The sequence below is a fragment of the Thermobia domestica genome, chromosome 7 (genome assembly GCF_964235325.1).
Source record: "Thermobia domestica chromosome 7, izTheDome1.hap1.1, whole genome shotgun sequence".
Taxonomy (NCBI): domain Eukaryota; kingdom Metazoa; phylum Arthropoda; class Insecta; order Zygentoma; family Lepismatidae; genus Thermobia; species Thermobia domestica.
Genome location: NC_137460.1, coordinates 4,189,282 through 4,209,943, shown reverse-complemented (window position 1 = coordinate 4,209,943; position 20,662 = coordinate 4,189,282). Strand labels below are relative to the sequence as shown.

General features: G+C 34.0%; 1 protein-coding gene across 1 annotated transcript in view; it reads left to right on the top strand.

The window, feature by feature from the left end:
* Window positions 1–20,662, top strand: part of LOC145689838 (discoidin domain-containing receptor 2-like) — a 602,490-nt gene that overhangs the window by 340,155 nt on the left and 241,673 nt on the right. Inside the window, exon 3 of the mRNA XM_081764058.1 lies at window positions 580–685. Within this exon, the coding sequence (XP_081620184.1) occupies window positions 580–685 (106 nt within the window). The remainder of the gene's footprint in view (window positions 1–579; window positions 686–20,662) is intronic.

Genomic DNA, 20,662 nt, shown 5'->3' with positions numbered 1-20,662 from the left:
ATCCACATTCTAAGTTTGTAGTGGCCATTCTTCTGTATGAAATATTCAGTATTCTCCTTAACTGTTGGTTCAGGTATCCTCAAAATACATATCGTTTTCCTAAATACTTGTTTCGCCATACATATCTTCGTAGAAACAGTAATAAAAAGAATTTGGCCGCAATGCAAGAAGGCAACGAAGTACATCGATCACTAAATGCAGAATATTTAGTTTATCGTTAATAGCATTTCCGTAGTATTGCATTTTCCCCGTCTGTTTTCTTTGCAGCACATTATCCACAAAGAAACGTTTTAACAAAGAAGGAGAAAGATATAAAAACAAAAGACTATCGAGTATTCTTTTATTGCAAATGGTAGACCTTAGGTTCTCCCATTATACTTCCCTTAGACTCGCCCTTGCAACAGAATAAAACGAAAAGGCACGTTTGTGTTTTTAAAATATTCAGAAGATCGGCCACAGAATACTCGGCCATGCTCTTTCTTTTTAGTTTTTATCTGGCTTTTCTTCTCTTCATTGTATATATGTGTGTGTCCCTGTGGAAGTTAATGGTTTTTACTTCTGTGTTCTTTCGTCTTGCAGCCCAATGTATCGCTCCCCTGGGAATGGAGTCCGGTGCCATCAAGGATGACGACATTACGGCGAGTTCCTCGTTCGATAGTGCTGTTGTAGGGCCCCAACATGCCAGGTGAGTACGCACTTTCTACCATGCCATGTCTCTGTGGTCGTATTGTTTTAAAGAAACGTAAAAATACAGAGAAGGTAAAAGGAAGTCATAAAATAATAATAATAAAAAAGAAGACGGTACTTGTCGACCAGACCTTGATAGCAAATAAAATCTAAATGGATCATAATCGTATTGAATTAAATGACTGAAACCCTCCAAAAAGGGAGGGAAACACTATAAGGAATGGAGGACAAAGAAACAGTTTTGCAAAACCTTTATATGGTAGAATTTGTCCACTGAGAATGTAATGGTATTGCAATATGATTATGGTTCCTAATATGAGATACTTTTAGAAATGTTGTAGCCAAATAATTTCATCTCGCGGTGAGATTAGTAATTATTGTGCCAAAATATTAAAAATATTTAGATATGAATATATTCTCGCAGGAAGAGTCGAAATACTGTTCATTCTGGTTTTAGAATCATGTATATATGACCAAAACAAGCATCTATATTTTAATTATCTGTCTTACTGTTTCAGTAATATATCATTGATTTCATCAGACATTATATTCATGAGAAACATGTTCATATCCATATTCATATTCATATTTATTTGCCTGTTCACAGCTTACAAATGAGGAGAATCCTCAATTAAGCATTACAGTTGTCAGATATGATTTACATTCTCTATATATTATCAGCAAGATAAGTTTCCACAGAGTAATAGCTTTTTTCTAACAATAATTCTAACAGAGTATTTCTGAATATCCGTTTTTCGTTAATGTCCTTATACTTTGTTGGTAATTTGTTATATAATTTTATACAATTCATATACACAGTTTTGCTAAAATTTGCATAATTCTGTTGGATAATATACATATTACAATTCTGCCTAGTATTGTATGAATGAATCGTATTACATGATGATATAAACAATTGGAGAAGAAAGTAGAACAACAGCTCATATGATATTTGATTAGGGGAAAAACGAGAGAAGTTGAGATAGTGAAAGAATGACAAAGAAGGTAAAATAAGAAGTTTAAAATAACCGTCAGAAAGAAAGGAAAGGATGTTAAAAATAATGTGTCTGATAATGGCAATGATATATTGTCGAAACTGTAATACAGGTTGTTAAAATGTAGATGTCTATTTCGGGTAGATTTTCTTTTTACTTAAGTTCTTAAATGTAGCATTTTCCGTAACGTTGTTTAATGGTTTATATCGAGTATACGCGTAATCTTAGCTGAAATTACATGTACATGCCGATGAGTGGAGAGCGCAGACTTCAGCAGCAAGAAAGTATGTGGCTGTTCTGGGAAGCGAAGTGGGTATCATAGTGGTTAACGAGCGGCACGGTATGCCAAAAATCCCAGGTTCGAGTCACGGTCCAGTCATTCACTTTTTCACTCCTTGTGTGATTGAATTCGCACCTACAGAAGATCTGGTGTGTAAAAAATTCAGTTGTTCCCTCCTTTCATGAACAAATATGTACAGGGGCATGATGGCTTACTAACGGAGTTTACCTCTGTTGCGTGGATTCTCTGGTTGGATCCCCATCGAAGCTTGTGGTGGACAGCATCGAATCCATGTTTTTTTCTCGAGTTACTCCCGTTGCCTTCCACATTTTCGTTCCATCAATTCTTCCATCATCATTCACTTGTTTTAATCATTGTCTCCCTCAGCCTGAAGGACGTTAAAGTGAAAGATATATAATAAACATGTACATGTCTTCGTTAAAAAAGGTTCGGAATATCCTTTCATCAAGGCTCTGATATACACCCTTTAATAGATAAAAATGTTGAGGATATAAAGATACATGAAGTTTATCTCATATATTGTCGAACCTATCCTATATATAGTATTGGGCGTCCACCACTCCTTCAAAGGCTACATTATATATATATTATATATATATATATTGGCTTGATGTAAAGACCTTATAATTTAACCAAGAAGATAATTTTGTTTAATTTAGTTCCTCCTATAGATAAGAACACAGAACTTTTGAAAGAGAAGTGACTTGCAAGATTTTATTTAATTTCAGTCACTAATTACACAAAGTGCACAAGCTGAATTCGTAGAATGAACATGAGCAGGGAAGGCAATACACTATGTTGTGTAAACAGTGCAAAACATTTAAGATTGATCAACACCGTATGGTAACCATCTGAATAACTAAATGTGATTCGTAGGTAAATACAAATCAATGTGTTAATATATTACATAGTGAATAATCAAATATGCCATTACTCGAGTAGACGGTTCTATCAAATCTTGGCAGATTTGTAACATTTTCAGCTTAGGTTAGGTAAGGTTCGTTAGGACATTACTCGAGCAGATTGACTTTTAAATTTTCTGTTTGGTAGAACCGTTTGCTCGAGTGAACCCCCAGATATATATGTATCAGCTATATGTATGTAACATCTGTATACAATAGAGGATCAGCAACATGGAAAAATAAATCAATAAAAATTAGGCCTAATTAGGTATATAATTAGCCATAGTGTAAAATTGTTTTGTATAGACACATAACTGAGTTATTATCTGTAACTATATAATCATGAATTGCATGATTAAGTAATCAACTACAACCGAAGTTTTTGCAATTGACATTTGGCACAGTTACTATAAAGTACGTTCACTTCCAACAATCCTTAGATCTAAGAACTTTGTGTTACTATAGGATAAGAACAACCTGGAACAATGAATCTAAAACAGATTATGGCAGGCACACTTGTAAAAGTTTAATCTCACATAGATTACTTTTCATTTCTTCTCAATAATATCTTTCTCTAAACTTAATAATATAACCTAATCCAGTTGGCCTGAAATATAGCCTAACTTAAATCATTGAATATGACTCACAAATTAACATAATTTAACGTAAAACTAAAATTTAACATAACATAATAGTGAGAATTCGCCTAATCCAACTTAATTAACACCTATCTTTTCTTACCTTACCGTAACCTAACGTCAATTAGCTGAAAGTACCTATCAATTTGACATAATACACTTTAACGAAACCTTATAACTTAACCTAATCTAGAGTAAACCCGAAATGTGGCCTCACTTAAACAATTTATTATAATTCATAAACTAACCTTATCCAACTTAAATTTAAAAGATCACTAACTTAATCTAAACTTGGATACATTCAATGATATCTCTAGAGAAATAAACTGATCGTTCCAAAGTCAAGATCAGCAGTTCTATTTCTGTAATCCACTTTACTTATTTCGCTTGAATGAAGTGATTAGGTTAAGATTGTGTGGTATGAGCTACTATGTTCTTTGTACCTTGTTGTGTTCTTAGAGCACAAAATCTTGCTTAAGAAGAGAAGGGAGAGGAACAAAATCCTGTTTTTGGCGCTTATCATGGAAAATCTTGCAAAGAGCTGTCGAGGCAACGAAGAACTTTGTGAAGTTGAAGTTTCGTTGGAGCAAGGGAGGAAGGGGGAGCTATTTGTGAGGGTGCGTATGTTGTGGCAAGGGTGGTTTTCGAGGGTTGAGGAAGAAATGAAGAATCTATTGGCCTTCTTTCATTCCATTCTAGCCCCATATTTTCCCTTCTTCTTCGTCCCTTCGTCTTTGGCGATAGGAGTAGGGCGTGAATGAAGGAAGTGAAAGAGAAGCACTAACTCCTTATATAGGCAACAATCACAGTGAATCCATCTACCGGTAACTTTTACCACAAGGGAAATGGATAATGAAGTTGTGCTTCATTAAATTTCTTGTACAAAGTGGTCTTGTAAATTTAAAATTTAACCGGAGAAACGAAAGAAGGAAAGGAAGAATGCATATATTCATTCAATATCAAATCATGACAGAATTAATCTAAGCTGCTTGAAGAATATGAATTTCTTCAAGGAATATAAATGTTGGTAAAGCTAGAAATCCACAATCATTTCTTTCTATTAGTAGTCGTTTAGTTTATGGTAGAGATCGCGGGAACATGTCAAGAATTTATTAAAGAATTCATCTACAAACATCCTATAATACTGTATACAGCGACAAATTGTTTCAACGCACTACCGTCTCTTCTTTTAGTATTACTGAAAACGAAGAAACTTCAGCTGATAAACACGTCATATTATGAAATTGCCTCTAACTGATAGGGGATAGAAAACAATATACAGATGAAATAGATGATTTCTTGAACGGAAGAAAAAAACGTGACCATATGATGAAAGTTGCACTTATATTTATTTATTTGTTTGTCAGACTGTTTTGTACAGAATTGAGATTTTTCTCGAGTGCCCATACAGTTCTCAATAAGTATGAGTAATATACAAGTACATACTTAGGCAAAACCTTAAATACAGAAATATCTAATAAAGTAAAATATTTTTTATACACAAACAAACACACACACACAGATGCAAAAAAAAAAAAAAAAAAAAAAAAAACATCAATAACATAATCAATACAGAAGGAAAATTACAAATTACCTTTATTAAACTTATTCACAGAGTAGTAACTTTTGTTTACTAAAAGGTTAAAAAAAGTGACTTAAAAGCAGAATATGTTCTATGTTGCTTAGAAACTCAGGGTAACTTATTGAAAACTCTCGTATAGTTTATGAATACGTTTTTGTGAAAAAAGAAAAAAATGAAATGAAATCTTTGAGTTTTACGTCCCACAGTTATGCCGGTTAGGCTAAAGGAGACGGTGATGATGAGAGATGAGTGAAATGGTGGAATGAAGAAAGTGGGAGGAAACGGGAGAACCCCGAGAAAACCCACGAGCACGGTGTTTGTGCACCACAAAGTTCACTTGGCGGGGGCTGGGTTTGTGAAAAAAGAGTAATTTTGCGGAATAATAAATAAATTATTATCATATCGAGTATTGTGCTTATTAACGTTCCTGTTTTCATAAACAAGTGTTTATTACTTAAAGTAAACAAAATAATTTTATATAAATACACACATGAAAGATTTATTTATTTTTTAAATTTTTGTCTTAGAAAGGTATTCTTTGCAAGAAGTCTTTGTCGACTATTCAAATATAACTCTTAGTACTTTTTTTTTTTTTCTCCAACCGAAAAGTAAAAGTATAATAACAGATGTTTGTTACCCGAGACAATAATGCAATAACTTATTACTGATTGGAATTTTGTATAGTAGACTGAAAGTAAGTCTTATATTGCGGTATTACCTCTTACTCTACGAAGACCAGAACAAGTACTATTTAATTTATTGTTAAGTTGAATAATACGCTTATTCCAATTTAATTCGGAACTAACGTTTATACCAAGAAATTTGTTTAAAAAGAAAATTCGAGGTGTTTTTTTTTTTTTTTTTTTTTGTTATTTACCATTATGGAAGAAATATGTTTATTTTGAGAAGGAGAATAGAAGTTTACCAAAGTAATTTTATCTTATTTAGCCAAGTAATTTTATACAAAGAGTATGTTTGACTAAAATCATCCAATCTACCACTATTGTTGCTTGTAGATAACATTGAATAAAAATGAAATGAAATCTTTCAGTTTTACGTCCCACGGTTATGCCGGCTAGATTAAAGGAAACGGTGATGATGAGAAATGAATGGTGGAATGAAGAAAGTAGGAGGAAACGGGAGAACACCGAGAAAACCCGCGCACACGGTGTATGTCCACCACAAAGTTCACTTGGCGCGAGTTGGAATCGAACCATGTACCCCATGCACTAGATATGAACACTCATCCACTCAGCCACCTTGGCCCCAAAATTGGATAAAAGTGCGGGATAAAATTATGTTTCTTCTAAGATGAAGTACTGTACTATCCCCGTAGTATTTCCGAGATGAATGAGAAAAATATCTGAACTAGCATGTCTACACATACTTGCGGTGATAAAAAACATTAATTAAACTTGTTTTTATGCACCTTCATATACTCAACATAATTAGAGAAAGTTAAGCACATAGAAAATGGCTGATCTATTTGCACAATGGAATTTATATTTACCGAGGAGCAAGTGTTCTTCGTTTACTTGAAATTTCGACAGAAGGGAGCTTAACAACGAACATACGTATTTAATGGTAGTTGGTTCCTTATATTCTCACTACTTATGGCAACACTTAGAAACGACGTCGAAAGAACATCAACAGCACTATCCTTTAAAAAAAAAAAAAAAAAGCGAGGTAGGAATCGTAAGGGAGATGCCTCTAGCCCCTGCCATCACCTTATGGAAAATTAATAAGATTTATTATTCGCCAGCACGTCCTGGTCTCAGCCATTAGGACATAGTTTTGGGGAAGATAAAGCCCTCCCTCCTTCGAAATCTTGCATACACAAACTAGAAACAACCCTTAGCAGCATACATTCGCACACAAATACCTTTAGTTTTCTATAATTAAAGCCAACACTAAGGGAAGAAATATGCAGCCATGCCTGCTTAAGTATTCTGAAGCACTTGAAAGAATGTGTACACACACAAAGCCCGCCCACATCCAAAGTATTTCTTAAGCGACAGAAACAAGAAGGATGGTTTTCAGTTTCTAGTCTGTGTAAGGTGAATTCTGACCCAAAACTCACTCTATTCTGAACATTGAACATTCAACAGGCATACAGTATGAAAAGAAAAGGCTTTTTGAGAAATTTTCGGTTTTTAGTCTGTTTCTTGTAAACAGCGAGTCACGTTTCATACCAAAAAAGTATAAAGATAAACAACAGTGTATAATTTTTGAACTATTCCCATAGTAAGTTCAATTATTGAACTATTCCCATAGTAAGTTCAATTATTGAACTATTCCTAAAGTAAGTTCAATTATTGAACTATTCCCATAGTAAGTTCAATTATTGAACTATTCCCATAGTAAGTTCAATTATTGAACTATTCCTAAAGTAAGTTCAATTATTGAACTATTCCCATAGTAAGTTCAATTATTGAACTATTCCCATAGTAAGTTCAATTATTGAACTATTCCTAAAGTAAGTTCAATTATTGAACTATTCCCATAGTAAGTTCAATTATTGAACTATTCCCATAGTAAGTTCAATTATTGAACTATTCCCATAGTAAGTTCAATTATTGAACTATTCCTAAAGTAAGTTCAATTATTGAACTATTCCCATAGTAAGTTCAATTATTGAACTATTCCCATAGTAAGTTCAATTATTGAACTATTCCCATAGTAAGTTCAATTATTGCACTAGAGAGCTTTGCAATATGCGCATCATTCAAACTTGCATATAAGGAGGTTCAAACTTTTTTCTTAGCTATTAGATTGGATAAAGTATAAAACGAAACACAGGACTAACATAAAGGATTCATTCATTTTGAAAAGACTATTTCCAAAAGTATTACACCTACACACATGAAAGATATATGAAAAGAAACACAAACTCACCAAGTTTATACACCCTCTACAAATGTTCAATATGTGCCCCTTTGGTGACACGACACCTTCAGACGATACTCGAGCTCATTCCATATATTTTGTAGCATAGTCTTGTCAATTGTCTGCACTGGAGCACTGCTTGAGCTCGACTAAGGATTGCAATAGTGAGGGTACGTAAAAAAAAAAAAGATCCGTAACGTATTCCCACAGGAAGAAGTCACAGGGCGTTAAATCAGGAGCTCTGAGAGGCCAGGTGCTTTTCCCTTCACACAGGCAACCAGTATCCTTGAATTGCCGATACCACCGCAAAGTACTTTGTTTACATGGCGGTTCTTTTTCCATATTCTCTTCTGAAAACTCGTTCCACAGCTATAACAGACGAACATCTGGCATATTCAAGCACACAGAAACTTTTTTCTTGCTTTGCCTCCATTTTCGACACGTACTAACCTCGTACTGCCACACCTGATTGGAAAGATAATGGACTCTTGCTGCCACACAGTATGTGGTGAGTTTGTGGTTCTTCTCGTATATCTTTCATATGTGTATTTGTAATACTTTTGAATATATAGCCATTTCAAAACGAATGAATCATTTATGCTAGCCCTGTGTTTCGTTTTATACTTTTCCTGTCCTACAGCTAAGAAATTCTATACTGTAGATTAATTCAATCACTTGTTTCGACTTGTTTAAGTTAGCCGTCCTTGGTCAATAATCCACTTACCAGAGCCAATTTGGACAACTCTGCACTACGGCGTCATTTTAATGGTTACATTTTAGGCCGTTATTATTAACCGGCAAGGGCGCCGATCCTTGGGAGCCCGGGTCCCCCAAAGCTCACGTGGACCCCCTATTGTATTTATGAATATACAATATTTGGCATAATTTGAATGCAACTTGTCTTGAAATACTCATATATATACCTTCTGTATCTGAATGGGCCCCTCCAAATTTACAGAGAAATCGGCGCCCTTGTTAACCGGGCTTATTATTATGTACTTTAGATGTTGTTATTTTATTATTGCACTAATATTTTATTGTTATGTTGATTTGGTAGATATTTGAGTGTAAAAAAGATTCATAACGTATTCCCACAGGAAGAAGTCACAGGGCGTTAAATCAGGAGCTCTGAGAGACCAGGTGCTTTTCCCTTCACACAGGCAACCAGTGTCCTTGAATTGTGACGATGTGCAGACTCTTTTTAATTATTTAGCTCGTTTTAGCTCGAGCGTATAGAGATCTGCTCACGCTGATTCTGTAGCGGATGTCACAAAGAATTATAATTGAATTACACCATGATTTTCATGGGAAAAGTGGTTCAATCTAGGGGAATGACAACATTATTTATAAAAAGTAAGTTTATTACATAGCTAAAATGGTAATATATAACAACACTTGATTTAGTGATTCAACAAAAGTAATGGAATATCTGATAGTACATGGACAGCTAGGTGCATATATATATATATATATTGATTGACAGGCTAGAGATTGAAATATTTAAGTTAGAAGAAACGGAAGATGAAATACAAGTATGTGACAACAGTTCTTAACCTTGAAAGTTTTATGGTAGGTACACAATTCATTTTGAAGTACCGCATGACATCTCTAAACTTGAATTTTATGATGCAACAAGATATTATACATACCTTATGGTAGTATTCTTGTAACTCTTAGAAACTTTGACGATGATTCTGTCTGGTCACAACCGACGTCTCGAACCTCTGCACCTTTGCACCGGAACTTCTGAACTTCTCCATCATTTGAGACCTTGAGGTTCTTTTATATTATTCTCGAGGGTCACACCCAAGCCTCACATCCGTCGGTACATCCGTTTTATCATTTCCACAAATATGGAAACTTATTGCTCATTTGCATTTTGATTGGCTCTTAGAGACTGCCGCACCCAAAATACGTGGCGTGACACACATGTACATACGTGTACTGTCACAGCCGGAAGAATTCAATAGCGTGATCTCTAGACTTATCTATAGATTCATATCTATATAACCAATTTCAACATATTAATGCGGTGTCACGTTGCCAAAATCATGATTATATATCCTGTAGGATGACTATGAGTAACCTCCGACATGTAAACTTCCTACAAAATTGCGCAGCAAAAGCAACATTAGTCACCTTCAGAAGGTTTTACGTATTTCCTTTTTCACTTGCTAGCTTGTAGCAAATCAAGAGAGAAAAATGTCTTTTAAAATGCACATTAATCAAAATAATCTTTTTCAATCCCTTCAATAAAGAGCAATGTAACCATATTTTTGAACTCAGCGTCACATTCCCACTGCTTCATAATTTTCGACCTCGAAAATCATCAAGAAGCGAGCGTTGAAGCTGGAACGTAGATATCCAAACTTTTCGAGTGACCCTCGTAAAAAAAAATTATATTGAAAAAAAAAGTTTTCGCAAAGTGAAGAAAGCATAGGTTATGTATACTTATGAGTCTGTTGTCAGCATAGTCGCATTTCATCTTTTCTTAACAATAATACAGAGAACGTTTATAACAAAATGGTGTCTCTGTTCCTTCACATAACTCAGCTAAATGGAGATACAGGTGATTATGAATGAGTAACTTCTACTAACAAGAATATTTTAGTTTGACACATCATATAACTAATGTGCTATAACAAAGTTAAAGATGAACAACATTTCAATGTGCTAAAATTTGCAAGAATTCACTTGAATGAAATATTACACTAAAGTTGAAAAGTCAATGACATACTGAACATGCTACATTAAGTTAAAAAGTCAATTTTCTCAATTGTCACAAATGCTACGATTGCGAGAATGTAACATTAGAACAACCTACATAATGTTCATTAACAACTAACAGTTCTCAGTTCTAAAGATTCATTATTTAAAAAAAAATCTTGCATAAAAACCTTAACGACAAACATCCACATTTTATTGGAATTGTAATATATGCAAAAAGGACAGAGAATAAAGTAATGACAGAGAGTGAATTAGACTACTGGACAATAACAGAGAACCGTTCGGTTTATCATTCTAACGGTGATTTTGTAATGTTCAGCACACTATCTTAGATTCAATTCAGTTTCTTTAGTACAGTAGATTCACTAATGGCAAATTCTGAACTTTAATAAAAGTAAGTATTAATATACGGTTACGTACGTTAAATACTACGATCTAGTGAGACGTGTACCATCTCATATTCAACGAAATAGGGTCCCATTAGAAATTTAACACTACACAAGTAAGTAAGAAATAGTATTGTTATAATTAGTAACAATGTAATATAATCAGGAGCACAATAGTTTGCATTATTTCATTACATTACACACATATTTTAATTTCAATATTGTGCTTATGAAGTGATTGAATGAAATAAGAGAACATAAACCATTGATGAAGAGATTGGCACCTAAGATGAATGGAAAAGAAGATATGCCAATACGTAAATTGTGGTAATTACATAGCAAGACAGCCTTGTTTCGTTGTTTACAAAGATAAATGAATGATTACAATTTCGTCACCCCAAGTAATTAGTAATGTGTAATTATTAACGTCAACTAGTAATGGGGTTTAAATAGAGATCTCTACATTTACATAGCTCGTAGAGATTTGGTTACATAAGGATTCGAGATATCAACAAGGGTTGAATTACAATGTTTGACTACCATTGATTTGTTAATTTATTATAATGAATTTCCAATATTTAAGTTCATGTAGATTCAAGGGGTAACTACCGTGAAACTGTTGATATTATGATCTTAAATTTTAATTTATCTCTTTACTATAGGTTATATTATTTTAAGCGTGACAAAACAAACAAATAATAGTTCAATATTGAATTTACTCGTAGCCGTTGCCTTGAGTCTACATGTCATGAATTTAAAATTTATTGGAACCCTGTTTCGTTTTAAGTAATCCTCCAAAATATTGAATAATCCTCTCTTTCCCTTCTCCTCTTTTGTGCGTTTTAAAAGTTTACAGGTGTATTCAAAAGGAGCGAGGAAGGAAAAGGATCCCTTGTTGTTTATTAGTCGGGGACTTCGGAGAATCGAACCAATACTTAGTTAGATTTGGAACCTCCACACCTAGTGGTTCTTGCTTCCGCTAGAGGTTGTGGGTGTTTATCAGTTATACTGAATTTAGCCAATTAGAGAATGTTAATCATTCACATTTTATTAACTTCTCGCTGGCATTAAAGCATATTGCCACAGGCGATTATTCGCAATCTTAGATTAGGTAAAACCGCAGGCATTTCCTGTTTACTGTCTATAATTTGCATAGACAGGAAGCGTGTGCCAATTCAGCTAGGAAAACGTTTACAAAATTTCCAACTGAATAAGAAGTAGTGCTATATTCCTTTTTGTTTTTACTGTTGGAACCCACAAGAATCAGGGGCTTAATTGTGAGTGTTATTGAGTTTTCATAATTCACAAATAAAGTGTCGGGTTGGATACTCCTTGTTCGAGTTAATGTTCTAAGGATGACACCATACATCATATAAGGAAAGTAATAGGTGTCTCAATTCTTTTTGGTCTATTAATATAGCGGATGGGTGGATGCCGGATATTTTGTATTATGCAAAGCTTGTGACCACGTAGTCAAACGTTGGTAATTCGCGGATTGACATGCACATCGTAGTTACTCTTATTCTTGAGAGTCGCGAAGTGATCGTAATGTAGGTATTTGTGTGAGTGTTGTTTAAGTAAGAAATGCATATTGAATGCAAGTACAACAATTCTTACTAAAATATAAAAGTTTGTTTAATACTACGGGTAGTTAGGGATTTAAATCATTTTGGAAATATTATAATCGCGTCGGCGTGATTTACTTCAGCATCCTACCTATGGATTACCATGGGAAAAGTGTGGTAAGTAGAAACTATATTCTGACATAGTATAATACTCTAACACTTGAATGTAATGCCACGTTTTGAATTAAATACGCCACTAAAATACACCACTATACACCATTAAAGACAATTACTTCCTGAAGTTGTAGTCTGATCTCCGAAGTACAGTAAGGATTTCCAATTTTACAAATTACAAATTTTACTCTTCTTAGGCATTCTTCCATTTTTCAAGGAACAGAACTCGTACTCAGAAGTCAATTAGATCCATGAAAATAGAATAAAACACGATTAGTTTATAATATATCATTTTCAATTAAAAGATTTAAATATTAAATAACTAATAAATAACTAAATAACTTCTCCATTTAACTAAAAGACTGATATGATACACCATTTTATAAGCAGAATTTCCTAACGCAATGTTGATAAAAATTATATACATATATTAAGTAGTAAAAAAATTGAACTTATAGTAAGGAAACAAAATTAAAAGAAAAAGTATTTAGAGTAAAGAAAAATAAAATTCTTTGCAATAGTAAATGGTAGTTACAACGATTAGAAAGTCTCACTAATATAAGGAGGGAGCGTATCCAATATTGGGCGCACAAGAAATACGCACAGGAAGCTATGCAAGTAGTCACAATGGAAGTAGTGGTATTAGAAGAAGGTATTCAAATAATATTTGTTATAGGAAGTAATACTTGTTTTATACAATAATTGTTATAGGAAGAGTAATGAAGGCAATTGTTATGTTATATGTATATTCTTCAATTGAACGTAACGAATTTAAGTAAGTGAGAATCGATGGTAATTTAGACGGGGAATCGAAAAGTGAATAGCTTATATATACTCATTAGTATTACTATTTAACTTAGATGACAGTACAAATCATATGTATTTTATCACTGTTATTATTATTAATATTAGCATTATTAGTATTGCATGAAAACTTATGGGTAAGGTTGCTGCTATTCAACTTGACCTAATTCCAATAGTAGAACTAAGAGTGTGTGCTGATAACAGTCGAGTAAGGAAGTAGATAACTTACTTCCGGAATGCAGAAACTATGCAAGAGAACATTATTACATAATAGCAGATAATACTGTTATGAAGTAAGATCGTTGAGAAAAGAAACAATATATGATTTAACAAATATGAAGTATATAACAATATTTTATTTAATAAATATGAAATACATAACAAAACATATACTTGATTGGAGAGGGAGACCTTTAAAAAGGGTACAGAACGTTGCAGGATCAGGCCGGAAATAGACCGGAAAAAAAAATAAAGGGGAAAGAAGTCGTCCTAGCTTCGTAACAGAGTACTATGCCTACATTCATGCCAATAAAAAAATAAACAGGGGTACACAGGTATTTCGGGGCTACCTATAGTGCTTACGCAAACGGTGAATTGTGAATCGTAATCCATCTGCAATATTTGTAATACAATAATGTATGTAACTATAATACTTTATATAGAATATACTATAATGTTGCATTGCAATAATACAAACAAAACAAGGCGTAATTACTTACGACCAATGGCAATTAATAGAGACTTTTATCTGTAAAAGGAAGCAAAACATGATTATACAAAATTAAGATTGTTGTCGCTCGTGTTCTTTTCTTGTCTTTGTTTTTGTTTTCAAATGACAACTACGTTCTCACTGCTTCATTATATAATGTTCTAGAGTAAAATAATACTAATAGAATTATGGAATTGATTACTAATAGAATACTAATAATGAATTGCATCTGCTTATAAAGGTAGTAGGCTACTACTTGAATAAGATAGGTAGTCAGTGAATATGAAATTTATAACCTATATTTGCACATATCATAAAAATGAGAGTTCCTAATATAACTAAGGAACAACTTATACTAAGCTAACGAAAACTAATAAGGGTACATACAATGCCATGCAATAATATTATATACATAATATTCTATTCCTTTATTGAATTTATACTGACTTCATTTACTTTTGAAGAACATAAGAACACTTAAAGCGAATAAGTACGCAAAAAAAAAATCTTATTTCCTGTCGCATAAAATAGAAAAGAGAGAGAACAACTTAGCTAATCTCGCATAGTTGAGATAGAGACATATGGTATAATAAGGAAGTGCGTTTCTAATTTACAAGCAATTAATATTTACCGTTGTAACAGATAACATTAACATATTAATTCCAATATATAGTTCTATACTCTAACAACGGGTGTCTACAAATAACACATTGTCGAGTTGAGTCTGCACAGTAGGTGCACAGGCTAAATGATTACAATGATTTACGTATAGTAAATGTATATTGACATATACATACATTTATTTACAGCAAGCCTACTAAATACATAATGAAGACTACACTGTTGCCACATAAATTAATCATAATTGAATTAAACATTCGCATTGCACTAGCTTTTGTGCACGGATGTCTTTTGAATAGTACTCTCGAATCATACATTCCAGATTCTGTTATAGATTGGTGGCGGGGAGTAACATCCAACTCGAGTAATCGAAGGCAACTTAACCTAACTTATGAACTTATTCATGCTTCTTCATATATTCTAAATGAATATAATATATGGTGTGTGTTGTTTTGTTTTCTTGTGCCTTTTTTTCAGATTATGGAAGTTATCTGTATATACAGTGTTAATAATTAAGGTCTAGTGGATCGAATTCTTTCTAAAGATATGTCCTGCGTGAATTTTATTTACAAAACTCAAATTTTTCGAATTCTTGAAAGTGAGGGGAGGGGGTACCAATACGCACTTGAGATTTGGGCATTATTAGGAATTTCTACATTTTAAGTTCTACCTACATTATTGTTCTGTCTCTCCCTATTAAGGCGTCTTCTAGAATGTCGTCCCTCTATTATGCGGCTGACCTCTATTATTATTATAACCTCTTTTACCACGGCCCTTATTATTATAGTATCATTGTTCTCCACGATTTATCAATACACTCTGTCGATTGATTTTAACTTTGGTTGACTACATTCCACATTATGGAGCTCCAAGGGAGCATCAGAGAGGGCACGTAAACCTGCTTGAACCTTAGCAGATTCATACAATTTAAGTAGTCTCTTAACTTCATTTACACACGACCTGGCTCACGAGTAAAGATAATTTCCAAAGCACGGGGTCCAAACCTTTTCATATATGTCGTTTCCACTCATATTAAAATATAGTTTAGTACATACTCTTAGAACTGCATACTTAATTCGAAAACGTTCATTCCGTCTTGCCAATAAGGCAATGGTTTACTAAGCTCAGATGAGGTTGCGTGGGCAAAAGCCTATCTGGACCTACAAAGTACAAAGGCGTATCCTGTTTTTAATTATTATTCTCTCCTTGTATTAAAATATCCTTTTTTTTAATTATATTCTCATCAATGCGATTTTCAATCCTTCTAACGGAAGTTTTACCTTTAGCAAATAAAAATAACTTTTGTTTTTCTAACCACTTCTCTTTTTTCTTTCTCTTGGTGTTTTTCTTTTTGTTTGTCTGTCTGTCTGTCTGGCCATCGGTCTGTCTGTCAACACCAGGAATATAATACCTACGCAAGGAATCAAGTTGGTTCCTTAGTTGTATATATATATATATATATATATTCTTATTATTCTCTTTTCTCTCCTTTTTTTTTAGCAGGGTTTCCGACCATGCATGGATTTAAAACCATTTTGTACTTCTCTAAACTACTCTTTTCTCTATTTATTCCTTCTATACATATAAATATTTGATTGGGTACCCATTTACTTACTTAATTATTTATTTAGGTATTAATATAACATTTCTTCCAGAAAGCCTGCATCAACATAGAATTTCACGTTAGAAGTTCCTACGCCTATTGCGATAACTTATTAAAATAACATTTTTAATTTGACTATGCAGTGTGGGATGATCTAACAAAATCGATCAGGTTTGGAACTAGAGAACTTAGATAATATAATTTCATTCGTTCAACATTAACTTTCTTTGGCTGATCTTCCTCATTTACATTTAAGAAATAACCCCGGCTTAGTTGCCAAATTTCTAATGAAGACTAAATCATTTTCCTTTTACGTATGGGCTTTCCTACACTTATCTTTTTTTTTTTTTTTTTTTTTTGGCTTTTGTTTTTACTGCTGACTAATTAAGGTCTTTTGAGCTAGTTTTCTTATACGACTAAGATTCTTTTTCAGTAGTTTCCCACACGGGGTTCGACATGGTGTCTCGACTTCGATACCTAATACAGCCTTTCTACCAAACACCAATTCAAAAGGAGAATAAGGATGGTGTTCGTGTCTCGCAGTATTATAAGTGTAACAAGCAGTTCTAACAAATAGAGGCCAACCTTCTGGAGAAGTAGACACATATTTCTTCAATTAGTTTGCCAAATTATGATCATATTTCTCGACTATGGTCTGATATTCATCAAGGAATCTAGTAATAAATTCTTTAGGACTTCCTTTAAATTTCGGCAATTTCAATACCGGTACACTGGCTACTCGATCTCCATTTTCTTCGCTTGCACTTGATTCATCAAGGTTTTGTCTATTTTCTACTTGGGGTTCTTTCGGAGGGGGTGAATTAACTTCTATTGCCTTATTCTCGTCCAAGGGTAATGAATCCTCTGAGGGAGTTTTACTTCATGATTATTTAAAATTTCTTGCCTAATATTATTATATGACAAAAATTCAAGTGCGTTATCGACAGTGGGGGAATATTTCATTTGAGGAGGGTGAGAAGCAACTTGCGGATATGTAGGAAAACTTAGATTCTCAGTACAAGGTTCTTCATTTATAAACTCTAAGTTCTTCACCTGAGTCATATGAAAAGGACTTGGTGTTAGTACGTCACGTGCAGTCTTTTCCTGATAGAGCACCTTCTTTGCCAATTGTTTAATTTCGTCATTGGAATCATATTTACTTGATTCTGGTGGTGAATTTTCTGGGAGTTGACCCTCCAAGTTTTTTTTTTTTTTTCACGTGAGGTGGTATATCAAATGGAAAATAAACTTCATTCTCAACTATTTGCTGCTGTTCTTCTTTCTTTAAAGGTGTTGACGCTAATGTAGGGTCAAACTCAAAATCACTCGTCATAATGCCAGGAGACTCTTTGGATGAGCTATCTGCACCTTCATTAGAAGGGTTAGTAAGTTGTTCTGGCTTAAGGAAAATTGTGCGTTTCGCGACCACTGGTTTATATTGTGTACTGTCCAAAGGAGTCAAGGATGGCATTTTATTACAAGTTTCTTCAAACTTAGCTAAATTTTCTTTATAACGCTGTGTTTGTGTTATCGGTTGCCTATCCACAGGATCCGGTAAACTATACTGATGTGGATGGTTTATACGCGGTTCAAGTAAAGTAGGCGAACTGGCTACTGGGAAACTGGCTTGCTGCACGGGCAGATCTGTTGCTTCTTTTGCCAGAGGACATACTTCGGAGCGCAAAGCCTGCTTAAGCGCGGCGTTCTGAGCAAGAGTTTTTCTGCAATATTTGCAACTTGCTTCCCCCGATTTTACAATATAACATGAAATTTTGGTGGGGATTTCTTAGGTTTGAAAAAGGGGAACCAATGGAAAAACATTTTGAATTACTGTTTTCACTATTTTTTTTTGTTTTTCTAATCAGAAAAATTTAATGGGGGGGGGTATTTCACTATGAGCAATATAATCAGATCACTAATTGACATTAGAATCCACAATAACACAATTGCAGTAATGCGACAACTTACATAATTCACTTAAATTATCATGCACTATGAACAAAATACCAAAACATAAACATAAAACACAGAATAGAAAAGGAAAGATGTCATAGCAGCACCACGAAATTTTTCGTCCCGAAAAATGAAAAAAAGAAAAGGCTTTGGACGAGCCCCCATTTGTGACGATGTGCAGACTCTTTTTAATTATTTAGCTCGTTTTATTCCACCATAATATAGAGATCTGCTCACGCTGATTCTGTAGCGGATGTCACAAAGAATTATAATTGAATTACACCATGATTTTCATGGGAAAAGTGGTTTAATCTAGGGGAATGACAACATTATTTATAAAAAGTAAGTTTATTACATAGCTAAAATGGTAATATATAACAACACTTGATTTAGTGATTCAACAAAAGTAATGGAATATCTGATAGTACATGGACAGCTAGGTGCATATATATATATATATATTGATTGACAGGCTAGAGATTGAAATATTTAAGTTAGAAGAAACGGAAGATGAAATACAAGTATGTGACAACAGTTCTTAACCTTGAAAGTTTTATGGTAGGTACACAATTCATTTTGAAGTACCGCATGACATCTCTAAACTTGAATTTTATGATGCAACAAGATATTATACATACCTTATGGTAGTATTCTTGTAACTCTTAGAAACTTTGACGATGATTCTGTCTGGTCACAACCGACGTCTCGAACCTCTGCACCTTTGCACCGGAACTTCTGAACTTCTCCATCATTTGAGACCTTGAGGTTCTTTTATATTATTCTCGAGGGTCACACCCAAGCCTCACATCCGTCGGTACATCCGTTTTATCATTTCCACAAATATGGAAACTTATTGCTCATTTGCATTTTGATTGGCTCTTAGAGACTGCCGCACCCAAAATACGTGGCGTGACACACATGTACATACGTGTACTGTCACAGCCGGAAGAATTCAATAGCGTGATCTCTAGACTTATCTATAGATTCATATCTATATAACCAATTTCAACATATTAATGCGGTGTCACGTTGCCAAAATCATGATTATATATCCTGTAGGATGACTATGAGTAACCTCCGACATGTAAACTTCCTACAAAATTGCGCAGCAAAAGCAACATTAGTCACCTTCAGAAGGTTTTACGTATTTCCTTTTTCACTTGCTAGCTTGTAGCAAATCAAGAGAGAAAAATGTCTTTTAAAATGCACATTAATCAAAATAATCTTTTTCAATCCCTTCAATAAAGAGCAATGTAACCATATTTTTGAACTCAGCGTCACAGAATTACCGATACCATCGCAAAGCACTTTGTTTACATGGCGGTTCTTTTACATACTCTCTTCTGAAAATGCGTTCCACAGCTATAACAGTGCAATTTATCGACTGTATTTGCAATTATGTTTGTAAATTCTTTAATTAAATTGGTCATCTTCTTATATAAAGGAACCTCATTGATTGAACTGTTTGCAGAAGTAACAACGAACACTTGGCGTAATAATCCCTTGTGGGCCTAAACTGATCCAATGCCATCTGTTGGCGACCGGCTGAACTACACCGAGCCAGCGACGAACACGTGGTCAGCGCGCTGCGTTGCCTTGTCACTAACAGACGTGTCAGAAGCTTTCTAGACTTAGTGGCCATTATGTGACTCCCCAGTTTGCCTCACGACACTAGGTGGATGCCGAAAATTGGGAAGCACCGGTAGGAAATCGAACCCGGGACCACGTGGACTTGAGTCCAATGCTGTAACCACTAGACTACGATGCTCCCTGGTTGCAGATATATATATATATATATATATATATATATATATATATATATAGATATAGATAGATAGATAGATAGATAGATAGATAGATAGATATGAAGACCTGAATAAATTAAGATCTAAGTGTCATTTGAACAGTTTTGTAATAATGATGTTTTTCTTCGAGCATTTATGCCATGCACATACACTTCACGCATTCTATTGGCAATGATCTGGACTACTACGCACAGGTTTGGCGCTTATATCCGACCACACTTAAACTGCCTTGGGGCCCATAGACCATCATTCCGGCTATAACTCGAAACTTCAGAAAATGGCACTTAGATCGAAATTTATTCAGGTCTTTATATATATATATAT